Source organism: Abramis brama (genome assembly GCF_963993115.1).
Source record: "Abramis brama genome assembly, chromosome: 15".
NCBI classification, from domain to species: domain Eukaryota; kingdom Metazoa; phylum Chordata; class Actinopteri; order Cypriniformes; family Leuciscidae; genus Abramis; species Abramis brama.
The window spans coordinates 8314709-8335994 of record NC_139977.1 but is presented as its reverse complement, the minus strand read 5'-3'; the positions used below and the strand labels follow the sequence as shown (position 1 = coordinate 8335994).

Here is a 21286-nt window from a genome sequence, read left to right as displayed (position 1 = left end):
ATATTTATGTGACCAGGTGTAAATGGAAATGTTGTGATAAAACAGATAGCTATCCGATCTGAGAAAACGCATCAAGTGGCCAGGTTTAAACAGCCCCATATACACACACACACACACACACATATTAGGGGTGTAAGTTAACGGTTCACAAAATTCATGGTTCGGTTCAATACGATACACTTGTGTCACGGTTCGGTTTCAAAAAATGAAATGTAATATTGTAGTTATAAACAAAGGTTTATTTTAGTTCAGATTAACATTTGAGGGCAGTAATTTTATTCATGTCAAAATAAAACCAACGTAATGTAACTTGAAAGCATTATAGCCTACTATTCCTGCCAAACTTCCATGGTTACAGTTAGTGTTACTACAGTAAATCCATGGTGAATGTTGCTGATCTGTGGACACTGGATTGTTCATTCATGGCACAATGTTTCCACGTCAGCGCTGTTTGATCCGTTATTAACAGAGAAATATGAATGCTTCTCAGATCTCGCAGCGATGTTATTACTTCAGTGGGGATCTCTTAGAGCCGTGTACTGATAAACTGATAAACGGCCCGTGAAGCACATAATAACAGGACCTGCTTTCTGGTCAGTTAGCCTACAGTACCTGCTTTTTTTGTGGAAACCAAATCTTTTGATTGTGAGAGAGCCATGTGTTAAAAGTCAGATGGCACTTAAAGGAGAAGTTCACTTTCAAAAAAACTTTTGCTGATAATTTACTCACCCCCATGTCATCCAAGATGTCCATGTCTTTCTTTCTTCAGTCGCAAAGAAATTAAGGTTTTTGATGAAAACATTCCAGGATTTCCCCCCATGTAATGGATTCTATTGGGACCCAAACGGTAGAAGGTCCAAATGACAGTTTAAGTGCAGCTTCAAAGGGCTTTAAACGATACCAGACGATGAATAAGGGTCTTATCTAGCGAAACGATCGGTCATTTCCAAAATAAATAAAAAAGTTTAAGTTTTATAAGCACAAACGCTCGCCTTGCTCTGTTCTGTGATGCGCGTTCGTGACGTCACGTAATACGCAATTACGTTGAAAAGGTCACGCTTGACGTGTTTACAAATGTGCAGAAGGAGGACCATATACACATTTTCAAATGTATTTGTGTCAGTTTATCGTTTAAAATGCCCATTTCGTGTGCGTATCCTGGGTGTTTTAATATTAAAAAGCCAAAAAGAACATTTTCTTCAGGACAGAAATTTTTCAAGCGTGACCTTTTCAACGTAATTGCGTATTACGTGACGTCACGAACGCGCATCACAGAACAGAGCAAGGCGAACATTTGTGCTTATAAAACTTAAACTTTTTTATTTATTTTGGAAATGACCGATCGTTTCGCTAGATAAGACCCTTATTCATCATCTGGTATCGTTTAAAGCCCTTTGAAGCTGCACTTAAACTGTCATTTGGACCTTCTACCGTTTGGGTCCCAATAGAATCCATTACATGGGGGGAAATCCTGGAATGTTTTCATCAAAAACCTTAATTTCTTTGCGACTGAAGAAAGAAAGACATGGACATCTTGGATGACATGGGGGTGAGTAAATTATCAGCAAAAGTTTTTTTGAAAGTGAACTTCTCCTTTAAGCTACTTTATGATTTGCCCTATGTCTGAACAAAAGAAATAAAAGTTAACTATCTATACCATATTGAATTGCATAGTATCATATTTTTGCAATGCGTTGAATCGAAATCGAATCGCACCGGATCGTAATAATAGTGAATCGTATTGCATTGCATTGGTAGCTGCCAGCTGGCAGCTGCTTATATGTATCATTAATGTATTGTATCGTTGGCTATGCATCGAGATGCATATCGTATCGGCCTCAGTTATGGAGATGCACATCCCTAATACCTACATAGGAAAAGTAACTACATTTACATACTGTGAATCGTTTTTTTTTATTTATCGAGAATCGTTTTTGCATCGAAAAATCGCAATTGTATCGAATTATGACATTTTCTTAATCTTACACCCCTAATATAAACACATACATATAGTACTTTGGAGACCAATTGTGTTTAAATAACATTGAGACAAAGGAGGTAGAGGACGAATACTCACTTCTCTTGGTAGCTGTTCTGATGAATGACGGATCCTGGCCACAGAAAGATAAAAGAGAGAGGTAAAAGGGGGGAATTAATTAGCATGGGTCACATTTCATTCGTTTTGTCTGGTATCTAAAACTTATGTCTGATAGAAAAATGTGCATCACCAAAAGAAGGAACATGTAGATTAACACAGTGGATCTGTCCAAACGGTAATCGTTTTAACAACGTTGTCATCTGTACAAAGAAAAAACTCTTCCGTTTTTAGTACATTGTTGATGTGTAAAAGTTCCTTAAGTTTGTGTGTTCTTGACGTCTTTTCTTTTAACCCTGCAGGTAGGGTTAACGCATCTATTAATAAAAGTTTTACCTATGGAACTTTGATATGATGAAAATGTGTGTAATAAAGCAAACCCAAACAAACAACTCAATTATTCTATGTTAAATGGAACTCTTCCACCATATCTAGTTTTAAAATGAATCACAGGAACTTGCCATCCTAGGTCACATTACCATAAATATAATATACAATTACTATAAGATAAAATTACTTCAGTTAATTTACCATCGCATGCATGTCCCCCTTTGCTAACCCTTTTGTGGAAGGGCTCTTTGTGAAGGGATTTAGATGTTTGCTTGGAACACCCCTTTAATTGTACATTTATTAAATCACATGTAAGTTTTATAAATAATACTAGGTAAAGGAGAGCAAACTGATTCCCCCTTCATTTTATCTACCTTATGCCGACCGAAAGGTATATGATTTTCTTTCTTCGGATGAAAACACATAGGCTATTTTAGAAAAAATAAACTAGACTTTTAGAAATATTATCCATCTCTTGTGTTTGTGTGTCAAATAATGCAAGTGAATAGACACCAAAATGCTGAAGGTCGAAAAAGTCCAAGAGCATTGTAAAGCTCACATGATAAGTGCAGAAAACATCTTATGTGAACAACACAGCAAGCTGTGAGTAGGCTGTATGAAGTTTCTGGCGTATGCACTTGCATTATATTGGCTTACAATAATGGATAATTTTTCAAAAAATCTTTGTGGAAAGAAAGTCAGATATACATCTGGATTGGCACGAGAGAAGAAAAAAAGAGATCATTTTTTAATTTCGGAGTGCATTGTGCCTTTAAAATTGACTGTGGATTTAGATACTGGGTAACACTTTATTTCGATAGTCCACTTTAGACATTCTACTAACTATAAGTAACTTTGCAACTACATGTCAACTATCTGTCATTAGAGTATTAGTAGACTGTCTGCTTAATATTTGCTAACACTCTGTTTTGTTGGTCCCCCAACAGACATTCTACTCACTATAAGTTACTTGGCAACTACAAGTCAACTTATTCTCCTAACCCGAATCCTAACATCTAAACTTAACCTACCAGTCTATTGACTGTCTACTACAGCCTACTAATACTCTAATGAGAGTTAGTTGACATGTTAGTGAAAGTGGACTATCGAAATAAAGTGTAACCAGATACTGCAGTGGATACTTACTACTGATGGACTTGTTTCTCTGTTGGTGCCTATTCTGCTCCGTAAGTCCAATGCTTGATCTAATTTTTTTTTTTTTTTAAAGTGTGTTAATAGGATTATTGACCGGGTAACATAGGACCATTTTTTAATGTTCTATAAGTATTATATAAATCTGGAGAACCCTTACTAAAAATTAACAATGTTTTGCGACACTAACCAAATGGTAATAAATTATTGTAATATGTAAAATAGGAAAGAGGCCCCACTATGCATAAACTTTTATTTGCAAAAACACGTTTCGGCGCGTGCCTTCATCAGTTTGCACGCGCCGAAACGCATTTTTGCAAATAAAAGTTTATGCATAGTGCGGCCTCTTTCCTATTTTACGTATTACAATTATCCAGGCCAGCACTCTAAAAGTTTATTAATATATGCAGTGAAGCCTGCTCCTATACTCACTTAATAAATTATTGTAATCAATCCACCATAAAAACATGGTTTCTACACTATAATAAAAAACATGGTTAATTTAGCAAATGTCCTTAAAGGATTAGTTCACCTCAAATTGTGTCATCATTTACTCACCCTCAAGTTGTTTTAAACCTGTATGAATTTCTTTCTTCTGCTGAACACAAAGAAATTTATTTTGAAGAATGTCGGTAAACAGACAGACTTGGGTCCCATTGACTTCCGTAGTAGGAAAAAAAAATACTATGGAAGTCAATGGGACCCAAGTTACAGACATTCTTCAAAATATCTTTCTTTGTGTTCAGCAGAAGAAAGAAATTCATACAGGTTTGAAACAACTTGAGGGTGAGTAAATGATGACACAATTTTCAACTTTGAGGTGAACTAATAGAACAGCTCATCCAAAAAATAAAATAAAAATAGTTATCTCATTATGTAGCTTACTCACCCATATGTTGAAATTGTATGAGTTTCTTATGTAGAACCATAATTAAGATATCTTGAAAAATGCCTTTTATTTTTGTCATACAATGAATACAGTTGTTTTATTCCCAAAATTCTTGTGTTTCACAAAAGTAAGTTATACAGGTTTGAAAATACTTTCATTTTGAAAGACATTTATTTTTGGGTCAGCTAGGCCTGTAAACTCAAGAAGATAAAGCTTGTGTGTTCAGTGCATTTGAGCAGATTTACATGTTCTGCCTCTATTTCACGTGTATTTTATGACAATACTCACCGCATCTGAACATCGTGTGGCTGGATAATATTTATTCCCAAAATGCCTGGATCATGAAGGAAACACACACATACACATCAATATTAGTTATTGGTTTTACTTACTAACGGAGACATTTGCAAAAGCTTGCAAAATTGACTCACCAGCTCCAAAACATATTATTAAGACTCGTTAATTTAACTGATCGGTTAGCCATCCCGCGATCAACGATTCAGCCTAGTTTGCAGATTCTGTGACAGTTCCTTTCTGTCTAAAGATAAGTTACAATATTCTCAGTTCACTCGTTGTAAAGCTCCCATGCTGAGTTTTATTTTTTATCATAAACTAATAAGTATAAGTTAGACAAGTTACACATGCTATCATCACATAACATAAATACATTGGAATACCGTATGCACTAATAATATTGCGCTAATCGCGTTTAGATTCTCAATTTAATACACTATATCTTGATGTAGCAGAATTTGTATAAAATAAAGTTTTACCTTCCGTAGATTGCATATGTCCGTTGTTAAAATTCTTTGTCCATATCCCTTGTTTGTTCTTCATTTACATCCAGCAACACCCAGCAACTCGCTCAAAATAAACAATTAGCAGTCCGATGTAAAATAATCCATGTTTTAAACGACGTAAAACCATAGACCCACAGAATAGGCTAATATTGAAGATCCCGCGCAGCAGCAAAGCAAACACCGACTCACTCAACTGACGTTTATTCAAACTTGACTCGTAAAGGCGCGCATAGTTGTCATTGGCTAGATTCCTGGATGACAGTCAGAATAAACAGAGAATAACCAATCATGCTCGAAACAGCTAGGAGAGACAGCCAATAGTGTGGCAACATTGCAATTACAGGAAAATATGAACATATATATATATATAAAATATATAATGTGCTATTTATTTGGTTGTATTTGTAGACTGGCTGTTATATTTAATCAATTGGTTAAATTGTTTTTTCATTGCAGTGCATGATTAAAAATTAAACATTAAATAAAAGATTAAAAATACTGTAAGAACTTACAGTAACTGACCATATATAATATTTATTTACCACTGTTCTGATAAAGCGCAATTTAATAGAGCAAACAGTATATTAAACAGAGCAAACACTGCATATATTCATATACAATTCTGTATGTAGATCTATATGAAAATCTAATGAATTGGTATCATGGTGGTGACAGTTACATTCATGTGACCCATAATGACCCTTTTACACTTTCACAAATTCTTGACCTTTCCTTTAGAAACACTCTTATGCCTAATAATGTCAACATCCTTTTTCACCCTGTGTGGCACTGGTACACAACCTGTTGGTTTAGGGTTAATCCTCTGTCCAACGCAACACTTTGGTAACATTGGCATAATTGTATACAAGTTACAACATAATACCCTGGGTTTCACACTTCACAGGCAAGACTTAAGCCTGTAGTCCCAGACTAAAATGCATGTTTGAGCTGTATTACCTGAAAGCAACTTGTACTGACATATCTTATGGCAGTGCCATTGTTTGGTCTCAAGATGCACGCCAGTAATGTTTTTTTTTTTCTAAGGCACATTTTTAAAAGCTATAATGAAATACCCAAATTGAACTAAGGACAAATCCTGGCTTTATCTAAACCCTGTCTGTGAAACCGGGTCTGGGTTAGAAATTAAGGGTTAAGGTTAACCCTAACCCTAACCTTAAGACTTGTCTACAGACGTTTATTTAACAGCATGGTATTAACTGCAGTGGTTAGGCCTTTAGCATTGATAAAGGACAAAAATCTTCTCACTGTGACAGTCTGTTTAGTAAAGATTGTTTGTATGGATTGTCCCTAAACTAGAGCTATTGATGCATTCAAGATATACCTGTATCATAAAGATCGTATTTACAAATTGAACACACATGAACGCCGCCACAATGATGAAAATATGAGTAGGAAGCTTGGGATTTTCTTTAAGCCCGATCTTGAAGAGTTATGAGTGTGTCAGTGAGAAACATGTAATACCACAATACTTTGGTATTTAGCAGTTACATTGTCAGGCTTTAGATTATGGCCAGATTTGACATCTTTATTCGCATCATTTATGGACTATTTCTGGATGTCAACGGACGTCCGGATTATAGTCAGTATGAACGTCTTTTCTGAACTAGTTCTGGCTGTCAGTGGACGTTTAGATTATGGCCAGATTTGACATCTTTATTCGCGTCATTTATGGACTATTTCTGGATGTCAACGGACGTCCAGATTATAGTCAGTATGAACGTCTTTTCTGAACTAGTTCTGGCTGTCAGTGGACGTTTAGATTATGGCCAGATTTGACATCTTTATTCGCGTCATTTATGGACTGTTTCTGGATGTCAACGGACGTCCAGATTATAGTCAGTATGAACGTCTTTTCTGAACTAGTTCTGGCTGTCAGTGGACGTTTAGATTATGGCCAGATTTGACATCTTTATTCGCGTCATTTATGGACTATTTCTGGATGTCAACGGACGTCCAGATTATAGTCAGTATGAACGTCTTTTCTGAACTAGTTCTGGCTGTCAGTGGACGTTTAGATTATGGCCAGATTTGACATCTTTATTCGCGTCATTTATGGACTATTTCTGGATGTCAACGGACGTCCAGATTATAGTCAGTATGAACGTCTTTTCTGAACTAGTTCTGGCTGTCAGTGGACGTTTAGATTATGGCCAGATTTGACATGTTTATTCACGTCATTTATGGACTGTTTCTGGATGTCAACGGACGTCCAGATTATAGTCAGTATGAACGTCTTTTCTGAACTAGTTCTGGCTGTCAGTGGACGTTTAGATTATGGCCAGATTTGACATCTTTATTCGCGTCATTTATGGACTATTTCTGGATGTCAACGGACGTCCAGATTATAGTCAGTATGAACGTCTTTTCTGAACTAGTTCTGGCTGTCAGTGGACGTTTAGATTATGGCCAGATTTGACATCTTTATTCGCGTCATTTATGGACTATTTCTGGATGTCAACGGACGTCCAGATTATAGTCAGTATGAACGTCTTTTCTGAACTAGTTCTGGCTGTCAGTGGACGTTTAGATTATGGCCAGATTTGACATCTTTATTCACGTCATTTATGGACTATTTCTGGATGTCAACGGACGTCCAGATTATAGTCAGTATGAACGTCTTTTCTGAACTAGTTCTGGCTGTCAGTGGACGTTTAGATTATGGCCAGATTTGACATCTTTATTCGCGTCATTTATGGACTATTTCTGGATGTCAACGGACGTCCAGATTATAGTCAGTATGAACGTCTTTTCTGAACTAGTTCTGGCTGTCAGTGGACGTTTAGATTATGACCGGATTGGACATCTTTATTCACGTCATTTATGGACTGTTTCTGGATGTCAACGGACGTCCAGATTATAGCCAGTATGAACGTCTTTTCTGAACTAGTTCTGGCTGTCAGTGGACGTTTAGATTATGACCGGATTGGACATCTTTATTCACGTCATTTATGGACTGTTTCTGGATGTCAACGGACGTCCAGATTATAGCCAGTATGAACGTCTTTTCTGAACTAGTTCTGGCTGTCAGTAGACGTTTAGATTATGGCCAGATTGAACATAATTTCTCAGTGTCATTAATCGACTAATTCTGGCTGTCAATGGACGTTCAGATCATGGCCTGGACGGACGGACTTGATATCAACCTGTTTTGTACGTCCACAGACGTCCCTTGCTCAGTGGGGATGTTTTGGCATTTTAAAGTCATATAAATGAAATATGCAGCATTATTTGTCAATATTGCATGTTATTATGCGTTTAGTTATTCGTTCCATCGAGGAAGGGGTTGAACTAGCTAATATTTTCCTCAGTTTACTGCTATAACTTACAATAAAGTTTAATGTAACTTAACCGTTAACTTAGGCTATAGCAGTTCGCTGGTTTGTCGTTTTAAATTAAGATGTTTTTGTTTATAAATCAACAGCTCACTGTCGTACACAATAAAATAGTATACCGTAGTTTGTCATTGTGTAGTAGCCTATTTGTGAATTAACGTGCAGGTGACGCGGTCCAATGTCGGTGTTACTGTTTGTCAAAAAACCTAAATCCTAATTTGTGTTCACAATCATTCAACTAATCATAATAATATAAAAATGCCAAGAATAAACACATTAATATGTGTGCATTATTGTATGTATCTTTATTTAACTCTGAAATGATATTCAACCAAGACTTTTTCTCATGACTTTTCCCTCTTTAAAATTAAAGTTTTAATGTTAACGTTAGGCTATAATTAGTGTCAAGTCACAATACCAAAATTATGACTTTCGATACAAAACCTGAACATTAACATGAACTAATAATGAACTGCACTTCTACTGCATTTATTAATATGTGTTAATGTTAATTTCAACATTTACTAACACATTCAATATAAAAAAATTGTACTTGTTAACTTTAGTATGCACTGTGAACTAACATGAACAAACAATGAATTGCTGTATTTCTGTTAACTATCAATTAATTGAGCAGCCATTCACTGCCATTATAAAGCTTGGAAGAGGCAGGACATTTTTATAATTACTCTGATTTCTAACGATAGAGATTATATACCATGCTATGGTATACTGTCATACCGCCCAGCCCTAATGTGCGGTATGGGTGGGGCAATGACAATAATTTCCATATTAAAATAGAAAATATGGTTTCAGATGGAGTAAGTAATAGTTTATAGTTCATTTTTTAATATAAAAGCACTTTCATTTTAGGGTGGTCTATTTAAATGCATATTTCAACCACTTACACAATGTGTTTTTTTCCTATCAGATTACCTGTCTGGGTCTGGTTGGTGGCTTTGACCTGAATAACACCGTGTGGAGAGTGCTGAAAGCCACTTTTACAACTGCTGCAGCACGTTATGAATTGGAGAGAAGTCAATGGGAAGATTGGTGTCCAACGCCTGGTCTTAAAGGAAGTTGTCATTGGTGAGACCTTTTTTAGAAGTCACTTTTATTTGTATAGCACTTTGCACAATACACAACTTTTCAAAACCGCTTTAGAACATTGTATTTTTATTTCTGTTATCTCAGTATCGAACCAAACAACTTTTTTTTGTCATTACCTGATCACATCCGTGGCTCATTTAAGTGACTGCATTTTTTATTTAGAAGTTTTATGTTTTGTTTTTAAAGAAAGTTATTTTTTATATATTGCGAATCATATCGTTTCAATTATACATTTTAAAGCTGTAATCACAATATAAGATTATCATTCTGTCAAAGTCTCATACCAGCGCATGCCTACAACTATCTGTATTTAGTTCATTATCACTGTGTATTTAAAAGGTTAGTTTACCCAAAAATGAAAATTCTGTCAGTAATTACTCACCCATGTTGTTCCAACCCCCGTAAGACCTTCGTTCATCTTCGGAACACAAATTAAAATTTATATGATGAAATCTGAGAGCTGCCTCACTCCTCCATAGGCTTCTCTGTTATTGAAACTTGCCAGCCCAGAAAGTTAGTAAAGACATTGTTAAAATAGTCCAAGAATACAATGGCTGAACCTTAAGTTTATCAAGTGTCGAAAATAAATTATTTATTTAAAAATTTTCTTATGGGTTTTTTGTGCGCAAAATAAGCTAAAATAAAGACTTTATTCAACGTAGTGTAACAGCACAGCGCTTCTGTGTTGTACGTCAGAACGTAGGCTCACGATTGGCCAGCATCCCACACATGACCAGCGTCGGCCAATAGTGAGTCTACGCTCTGACGTACAACCCAGAAGTTGGAAAAACTTGAGGGTAATTACAGATAGAATTTTCATTTTTGGGTGAACTAACCCTTTATGTTCCTCCTTGCATTCAGTACTTGGCCCATTATTGTTTGTGTGTTTCTGCTTCCAAATTGTCTCGCATTCATTGCAGATTATCTTGAGTTTATTTTGTGTTAGTAAAAACACTTATTTTAGACTCTGTTTTTGGACTATAACATGACATTAATGCTATCTGTGTTGGTGTGTTTTTACATTAGAGTGTGCATGTCTTTTTTTTAAAAAAGAAGCAGAATGCATGCAGTGCTGTAAATTTTAACCGGTTGTTGGTGCAAAAGTATTCTAAAAATTGAAATAATTTGTCATAAGGAATTACGGTATAATTCTTGCCCACATATTGAAAAATACAATTTGCAATTCCTTTTGAAAATTTACTGGAAAAAAACTTTCATACACTGGTAATTCAGAGGTGTTTAATTTGTTAATAATTGCAATTAAAATATTAAAGGATATTTACATTAACGATTTTTTTCTTCATTCTACTGCAGCTCTAGCTTCCAGGTTGTATTGCTGCTAACATTATTTAAATTCTTCTTTATTGCAGGTGCAGTCAGGCAGAATCCCCTTACTGGAAAAGGTCAACACATTGCCGATGCCGACCCTCATTGGAGACTTCTCTGCACATCAACACACTTCTCATCAACAACTCTTTACCTTTCAAGTTTGCTTTAACTTTCTCAATTTCTCTTTAAAGTTCTCTTTACCAACTGTGATTTATTTGTATTACTCTCATTAGACTAATTAAACATAACATTAATACACGCTTTGATCGAGTGTTTTGAACTTTGGTGTAAAAAATTAGCTTTGAATGCTATTTATATTATTAATTTGTATTCTTAAATGTTTTCAACTGAATTCTACTTAAAATAAGTACAACTGAGTAGCTGTAATTATGTATTCTTAAATGTTTTCAACTGAATACTACTGTAATTATTAAATTCAACTCTGTTGCTGTAATTATATTTATTTTCATAAATGTTTTCAACTGAATACTACTGTAATTATTATTCAACTTTTGCTGTAATTATATTTATTTTTATGAAATGTTTTCAACTGAATACTACTGTAATTAAGTACAACACTTTAGCTGTAATTATTTAAATGCTTGTCAAAATAAATAGTTTTGAGTACATTTGTTGTTGAGTGTTTAATTTACCTGTGAGTTAATAAGACTTTAAATACTGTCAGCTGCATGTGGGCCACATAAGGGCCGTTAGATTTTAACAGAACTCAACCATACTAAAGTTGCATACCAGGCCCACATATGGGCCACATGAAATTGTAGTATTTGGCTCATGCTTGGTGGAGTTATGGCAGTCCTTTGGTTCAGTTCTGGCAAAGGAGATGTGGGCCATATCTGGGCCGGCAAACACAAACTAATCTGGGCCACAGCTCAGCTGTTTATCTGGCCCACATCTTTGCCAAAGGTAATTTGCTGACTGGGAAAGCACATTTTGACCATTGAACTGTTAGGCAGCTTTATGTGTGCACGCTTTGAGCATGCATGAGTGCCCTGTCTCTCAGAGAGCGTGCGAGTAGGCCTACTGAATGGTTTAAAAAGTGACAATTCCGTCAACTGTGCAGCGTGCAATTCGCTTATGTAGTGTGTGATAGTGATGTGAAGCCATTTGCCCATTTAGAGAGAGAGAGCGCTGATTCTCTCGTGCCATTTGTGAAATCACTTCTCACAGAAAGTTTTCAAATTACTGATTTATTTAATAAAGATGTATGAAGTGTACCTCACCTTCATTATTAGAATTATTTTTCCAGCGCCGACTGAGATTGAGACGACGCCACTGCAAGTCATGCCGTACCTCTCAAGTTCATGATTGGCAAATTGAGAGATTGCCGATCGGCCGATAGCCGATCAATCGGAGCACCCCTAGTCGTTAACTAAACGTTTTGTAAACATTCCCCCAAACTTCCATAAAGGAATGGGTTGTGAAAATGAGACTTTATTCAACTAAATTATGTTAGAAAAAGTTTTTCATTCATATTATACATAAATTGTCACTTTTTTATTCAATACTACATTTTTAACAGCCGGCTTCAACTTCTATTGTCCAAGCCTATACGTGCTATCAGTTTTGCATTGTACTCTCTTTGAAGAGACTCTGCAGCTGTTCTCGGCGCTTTCTGGAGAAACAACATTTCTATTCTATTGAACATTTAATGAAGAAGTAAAGTGTTTCTCGATAGATTAAGCATGGGTTACAACAAGAGAACAAAACAGGAATTTATATTAGTGATTCCCAGGTACAATATCTCCTCATACTGTGAGCAATGCGGCACCTCGCTGAGCTTTCTCTGCAGCAATTCACATTCATTAGCTCTAAGCACTTCATTTCTCAAAGGTTATCAGGGCCAGGACAGAGGGTGGCAATAATCAAGAGCAAGCAAAAGCGGTGGGGGAAAAAGAGAGAAGGTTGGCAGCCCTTAAACTTATTGAACGGCAACAACCTCAACCTCAATATTGTAAAAAATTACAATAGTGACAAGCTTGCTAACAAGAAAGCCCATGTTAGTTTAGGATTTATATGCTGAATATTTATTGCTTATTGTCTGGAGGAACTCTGTAAAAAAATTGACAGTGGAAAATGAAACGGTGATTGATTAGAAACACTATACAAATACACAAGCTAAAATGTAAAGCTTACTGCAATTTTGATTTAAAGAAAAAAAGGTAACTTCTTTCAGATGATTTTTTTTTCAAATGAAAGTGCACTAGGGTTGCTACCTTTAGTGTGGTCAGATAAGGGACACCCATTCACGATTCCATATTTTAAGGGACGGTGGCAAACCTATAGTGCACCCATTAACACCATGACAAGATCTTAAAAGAATATATGCACTCAAGTGTACAGGAAGTACTGTACTTTCACAGCATTGTGACATCCTACTCCAGCGTATTAAATGGTCTATCTTACCCGCATCTCCTGGGCCTCCTTCTGGCCATCCCAGGCCCAGCTGCGCTTTGTGAAGTAGTTGACGGTGGCAAACTCAATGAGAGCAGAGAAGACAAAGGCATAGCACACTGCCATAAACCAGTCCATAGCTGTTGCATAGGCCACCTTGGGAAGTGAGTTCCGGGCACTTATACTCAGTGTGGTCATAGTCAGGACAGTTGTGACACCTAAGAACGGAAATTGATAAGTGTTAGATCAATGCAAGCATCACCTGTTGTGGTGCAGATTACAGAAAATGTGGAGTAATCTATTAAAAATGTCAGTTTGCTTGACAGAGTTGATTTAGCTAATTTATTTTAAAAGCTGAAAAATGATGTGAACGGACGATGCCATCTTTTGAAGTGACCTTATGATTGCAGCCTAAAACAATATTGGCCTGGTTTCACAGACAGAGCTTAGATTAAGCCAGGATCAGGCCTTAGTTCAATTAGGACATTAAAGTAGATTTTAACAATGTGCCTTTAAAAAAACATTACTTGAGACAAAACAATGGCACTGACATTTTTAAAGATATGTCAGTGCAAGTTGCTTTCAGTTAAAACAGCTCAAACATGCATTTTAATCTGGGACTAGTTTTAAACCTTGTCTGTGAAACCGGGGGATTGTTTCTTAAACAAAAGTGAACAAAAATGTCCATGGAATGAAACACTGAAATGTATTAATATACGCAATAATTAAATTAGCATTAAGTATGAATGTAATACATTGTAATTAATGGCATTTTATGTAATTTAATAATATTACCATTAAAAAACTTTTTTTTTTTTTTTCAAGCTCGTCTTTGTTGTCTGAGTGTTTGGTTTCTAAAATGTCTTTTTAATTTAGATGGCATCATTCCCTCGGTAGCCGATAACTCACTGCACAAAATAATGCAGACAATTTTTGGCACACAAGTTCATCCTTGTTCCTAGTGAACCCAAATTTAATGTTGTCTGGGTTGTATTTTCTTTTACGCTGTGTAGCTTTGTTCCTGGTTAGATATGAATTTATTATATGGCCTAAATATGGTTGCATTGTATAATTTGTTCCCCTGTTATGTCCCTTATAGGTCTGTGACATACAGTGAGGAAAATAAGTATTTGAACACCCTGCTATTTTGCAAGTTCTCCCACTTAGAAATCATGGAGGGGTCTGAAATTGTCATCGTAGGTGCATGTCCACTGTGAGAGACATAATCTAAAAAAAAAAATCCAGAAATCACAATATATGATTTTTTAACTATTTATTTGTATGATACAGCTGCAAATAAGTATTTGAACACCTGAGAAAATCAATGTTAATATTTGGTACAGTAGCCTTTGTTTGCAATTACAGAGGTCAAACGTTTCCTGTAGTTTTTCACCAGGTTTGCACACACTGCAGGAGGGATTTTGTCCCACTCCTCCACACAGATCTTCTCTAGATCAGTCAGGTTTCTGGGCTGTCGCTGAGAAACACGGAGTTTGAGCTCCCTCCAAAGATTCTCTATTGGGTTTAGGTCTGGAGACTGGCTAGGCCACGCCAGAACCTTGATATGCTTCTTACAGAGCCACTCCTTGGTTGTCCTGGCTGTGTGCTTCGGGTCATTGTCATGTTGGAAGACCCAGCCTCGACCCATCTTCAATGCTCTAACTGAGGGAAGGAGGTTGTTCCACAAAATCTCGCAATACATGGCCCCGGTCATCCTCTCCTTAATACAGTGCAGTCGCTCTGTCCCATGTGCAGAAAAACACCCCCAAAGCATGATGCTACCACCCCCATGCTTCACAGTAGGGATGGTGTTCTTGGGATGGTACTCATCATTCTTCTTCCTCCAAACGCAAAAAGTTCTATTTTGGTCTCATCTGACCACATGACTTTCTCCCATGACTCCTCTGGATCATCCAAATGGTCATTGGCAAACTTAAGACGGGCCTTGACATGTGCTGGTTTAAGCAGGGGAACCTTCCGTGCCATGCATGATTTCAAACCATGATGTCTTAGTGTATTACCAACAGTAACCTTGGAAACGGTGGTCCCAGCTCTTTTCAGGTCATTGACCAGCTCCTCCCGTGTAGTTCTGGGCTGATTTCTCACCTTTCTTAGGATCATTGAGACCCCACGAGGTGAGATCTTGCATGGAGCCCCAGTCCGAGGGAGATTGACAGTCATGTTTAGCTTCTTCCATTTTCTAATGATTGCTCCAACAGTGAATCTTTTTTCACCAAGCTGCTTGGCAATTTCCCCGTAGCCCTTTCCAGCCTTGTGGAGGTGTACAATTTTGTCTCTAGTGTCTTTGGACAGCTCTTTGGTCTTGGCCATGTTAGTAGTTGGATTCTTACTGATTGTATGGGGTGGACAGGTGTCTTTATGCCGCTAACGACCTCAAACAGGTGCATCTAATTTAGGATAATAAATGGAGTGGAGGTGGACATTTTAAAGGCAGACTAACAGGTCTTTGAGGGTCAGAATTCTAGCTGATAGACAGGTGTTCAAATACTTATTTGCAGCTGTATCATACAAATAAATAGTTAAAAAATCATATATTGTGATTTCTGGATTTTTTTTTTTTAGATTATGTCTCTCACAGTGGACATGCACCTACGATGACAATTTCAGACCCCTCCATGATTTCCAAGTGGGAGAACTTGTAAAATAGCAGGGTGTTCAAATACTTATTTTCCTCACTGTATTTTTGGATCAGGACCCACTTGCTCCTCATATCATTCAAAGACTGTTTTGAGTTTCTTTTCATGTTACAAAAATGGGAAATGCAGCAGAATGGTATAGATGCTTTTTTCAATACATTGAAATTAAAATTGTAATTGGTCAAGCTCCAAAAAAAAAAAAAAAAAAAAAAAAAACACTGTAAAAGCAGTCAATATGACTTCTGAGAACTTTTGAAGACTGATGATTTCTGAAGTCATATCTTTGTGTGAGAAAAAGATCACTGAAAGATCCCTTCTGCCATAACTGTCAAATCTCATTCACACTTGAAGTTCAAAACAGGGGCCTTTTTAGGGGGCTTCAGTCTTATGTGCTGTTTTTTTTATATTATAGTAATATACATTTTGTCCATATTGTTAAAGGTACAATATGTAAAATTTTTGTATCAAAATATAAAAAAAAAACACTTGTACAGTGTTATATTTCTTTCAATTGTGTACTTCCTTTATCCTGGAACAGCGGCACGAACAGCGGTGGTCACGATCTCTCCGTGTCAACAGTTTGAGAGCAAAAACAGCTGTTTTCACAGCTTTGTTGGTTCGGAGGGCATGACATTGAGAGTGAGTGCTCACACAGGATTGCACTATTTCCCGTGCCACGGCTATCTCCCCGTGCGTTTCAGCACCTCAGAACACTTCTGAAAGAGCTAACACGATCTGTCTGTGTCTTTTTCAAGATGTCATTCAGATCGTGTGTTTCTGGATGCAGCCAATGTTTGACTCCAGCTAACAGGCATGATCGATGTATCACGTGCTTGGGCTATAGGCACGCTGAAATGGTGCTCATGGATGACTCATGTTCCCATTGCGGGAACATGACCATTGCGGCGTTACGGTCGAGACTCCGTTACCTCGAAAGAGGTGGAGCCCCTTCGCTTATTCCCGATCTAGCACTTCTTCTGCCCAGCAGAAGAGGCCTACTTTGGTTAATAGCCTTGGTGACCTGAGGATCACAGTGAGAGGTAATCCGCCGAGACAGTCTCCTCGGGCCCCTCACTCCTCTATAACACTACCCGCAGAGCCCTCAAGAGAGCGTGTTGGGCCGTCCACGGTGGTCCTAGTCGTTTCTTTTGGAGCTCCACCAGATGATCAAATGTCAGTCGCTGCATTGGAGGGTGAGCTAATGTCCTCTGGGGATGAAGACTCAGCTGCGCTGCCACACTTTGGGTGTGCCTCCTTTGGGTGATCCTGCCCCGACGACCAGCTGCTGCCTCCTCCGCTTGCACATCGCAGAGGGCGCCCCCTGTGGCTGCCTCCAACCCTGCTCAGCCTAAGCAGCAGCCTCCACCCAGGCAGCAGGTGGTCAGCCACAAGAGGAGCGCCCAGCCCATCAATGCCCCTGCTAAATCGGGTGGAGAATCTTTTGTTTCATTTTGTTTCTGTTCCGATTCTGTTTTGTTTCACCCACATTTTCAATAAAATAGCAATTTCTTCCATCTCTGGGTCACAAGAGGGCGCGGATTGCAGTGAGCGACGCTCCCATGCCTTGCCACTCCTTTCCCCCTCTTCCATCGCCAGCGGGCAGCAGTGTGCGGCTCGGGAATGCCACCAAGCCTTCCCACTCACCCTCATCCCCACCCTGGAACCAAGTAAGTGTGGCACAACACACTCAGACTCCGCTTCGGGCCGCCTCAGTGCCTCCTGAGCTGAGTCCCTGTGTTCCACCTCGCTGCCCCACCCCGGGTACGTCTGTTGGTCCCTCTTGCACGGTGTCTGGGAGCCTGGCTAGCGCTTCCCAGCCCGTCTCGCTGGCTCATCCATACCATCAGACTCGGCTATGTGATTCAGTTCACCTGGCACTCTTCCAAGTTCAGGGGCATCCACTTCACCTTTGTGCGGAGTTGCGATGCCCCTGTCTTGCGGGCAGAGATCGATGTTCTACTGGCGAAGGACGCGATCAAGCCGGTTCCTCCAGCCGATGTGAAGACAGGGTTCTACAGCCCCTACTTTATTGTACCCAAGAAAGGCCCTGCGAACCTTGAATCGGGCCCTGCACAAGCTCCCGTTCAAAATGCTCACACAGAAATGCATTTTCAAATGCATCCATCCCCAAAATTGGTTTGCAGCTATCGACCTGAATGATGCGTACTTTCATGTCTCAATTCTTTCTCGACACAGACTGTTCCTACGGTTTGCGTTCGAGGGACTAGCATATCAGTACAAAGTCCTGCCCTTCGGGCTGTCTCTGTCGCCCCGCGTCTTCATGAAAGTTGCAGAGGCAGCCATTGTTCCAGTCCGAGAACGCGGCATTCATATTCTCAACTATCTCGACGACTGGCTGATTCTGGCTTAGTCTCGGGATCAGTTGTGCGAACACAGGGACATGGTGCTCCGTCATCTCAGCCTGTTTGGCCTTCAGGTCAACTGGCACAAGAGCAAACTCTCCCCTGTGCAAAGAATCTCTTATCTTGGTATGCAGTTGGACTCAATCAAACAGACAGCGCGACTCACAGAGGTGGGCGTCTGGTCAGTGTTGAATTGCTTGAGTACAATCAAAAGCAGGACAGCGGTCCCACTGAAACTTTTTCAGAGGCTCCTAGGGCATATGGCATCCGCAGCCACAGTAACGCCGCTCGGATTGCTTCATATGAGACCGCTTCAGCACTGGCTTCACAGCTGAATCCTGAGATGGGCATGGCAGAGTATTGACTATTTTGACAGATACACACTGACACTGCTGCACGCTCGCTCACTCGTTTAAAGTTGTGATTGAGCCAGCCCAGTGTCAATCAAGAAAAGAACCAATGGGCCACTGATCTACGTGTTTCATGGGCTGGTCTGTCAGAAAAAAAAAAAACTAACGCTGACTTTTTTTGACCAATGCATTACACCGGCACAAACCCAGCGCCGCCAATTAAGCAAAACAAAACAAAACGAATGGGCCGCCGATGTACACATTTTATGGGCCGTTAAAAAAAGAAAGAAAAAATAATAATAATAAAAATTATGTATGAGTATGAGATGTATCGGCCCAAAAAGCACGTCGCCCCACCGGGAAAATGCCCGATGGCCAGTCCAGCCCTGGTGATGTGGCAGTTTTCTAAAAAACTGTTGATACTGCAACGCAACATACTGCAACTCTTTAAACTGTAGGGCCGGATAGTTTGCTGAATTTTTGTAGCAAAGTGTAAGCAAAGATTCACATAACTGATATTCTACAGTGCAGTGGTAATTTATTTTCAGCATCGATGTTCCCACGGACACATGGGCAGTTTGCAAATAGTTCACTAACAACTGCGTTACTGAATAGAAATAAAACAAGCATAAGAGCAACAGAAATATTAAACCAGTTTTACACAGATATGCTAGTTATATTCACAGATCGCGCTCCTCATACCGTCTGCCACTCACCATTGAGAGTGAGTGAGAGTGAAGGTTCCACCTTAAAGGAGCAGTACCTAATTCAACTTGTTTAATGCCCTTCTCTGATTTCGTTATTGCCTTCGGCATTTACAGAGATGTTATTTGCCAATCACTTCCCGATCGCCAGGAAGATCTCGACTTATACCTAGCGATGATTGCGCGATGACTGCAGACTTTAACCAAATACAGGGGGGCACATTATTTTATGAATATCACAGGTCGTTTTCTCGCAAATATAACTATCTCTGTTATCTCCAAACATAACAGAACAGCCATCAATACCATTAAAATATATAAAGTTTACAAAACAATTAAATTAATGAAAATACAAACCTATGACAAAACAGTTTGTACATTTTGAAAGTAAGAAGTAAGCATATAACCATGTCTGAAAAAGGAAAGAAGCTGAGTTAAAAGAGTGCAAGTTGGTCATTGGCTGTTATGTATATGCTGTAGTAGATATATAATACAATGGCAGTAAATTATACATTTACAAAGTGCTGAAATTTCACAAACAACTGTTCTACACTATATTTACTTAATTCATATTATTAGATCTTTTGATACTTAAAATTAAGATCTACAATAACAGAAAACGGGTACAATCGCTGTAACACGCAACGTTTCCTGGTGACTACTTTAATCCACTGATATGTGTGATATAGTATTTTCAACATTAAACATACAGAGAAATGCAGACTAAGGATGCTCTGGTCAAAGGCCATATATACTTAGCCAAAAAGTGCTTAACACAGTAGAACTAACAGTCATATGATTAGCTTATATCATTACAAACCAATCACCAGAACAAATCACAGTCAAGAAGACTTGAGTGAGATTTATTTTTACTCAACTGTATGATTTAAATGTTCATGTATCTTTATATTCAAGGACTCACTTGGTTGTTGTGGCCAGTGATCTCCCGGCCGTGAATAAAACTTAATTTCTACAAAGAGCAACTTGGGAGTCATGTCAGGTATATGCTACGTAGCTGAGAAATAGATTCTATGCTCAAAAGACAACAACAGAACATCAAAGTGCGATTGAGGTAGTATCTTGATGGGACGGCGTCACCATACTTCAGGTAAGTATTGTATTAAGAAGTCAGATTTAGTTGGTTATATTTATATTAAGAATTTCCACGACATATGTTTTAGAAAATTTATCTCTCATCTGTTAACGCTGGCCCACTCAGTGCCTAATTTAAGCGACCCGATCCAGCTAGACGTAGGTTGCACGTCCGATATCAGATTTCGGATACTTGGAACAGCAAAGGTCAGCTGAATTACCAAGCCCGGTCAGGCTTTGTTTCATCCGCTCTTCACGAAAATTATCCTATAGCGGTTACTAGTGTCTTTGGGGTTTAAACATATTATATTGTTTGTGCTAACGAAGCATGGTTGCCATCATTAAGGCAGATCTTATCATGCCATTCCTGAGACGTTAATCTGGCTATCAGTCGTCTTTCATAATTAAGGTTGCGCTCATTCATGGCCACTGCAATATCATAGCTAAGTGCTTTCACGCTTTTGTTTTCAGGCTTTCAGGTGGCTTTGCCCTTCAGCAACCCGGATCCATCACCCTGCCCTCCTCTAACAGAGATAATGTTAAATTAGTTGCTCTGCTCAATCTAGCTAGACCATACATCACTGAAGGCGTGGCTCTCTACACCTTAAAAGCTTAAATTTCTGAGGTTTTGTTTATAATGTTTTGCTTTT

General features: G+C 38.5%; 1 protein-coding gene across 1 annotated transcript in view; it reads right to left on the bottom strand.

Moving 5' to 3' along the window:
* gabra3 (gamma-aminobutyric acid type A receptor subunit alpha3) overlaps positions 1-21286 on the bottom strand; it is a 467920-nt gene that overhangs the window by 54925 nt on the left and 391709 nt on the right. Inside the window, 1 exon segment of the mRNA XM_084136680.1 lies at positions 13483-13688. Coding sequence (XP_083992806.1) covers positions 13483-13688 — 206 coding nt within the window.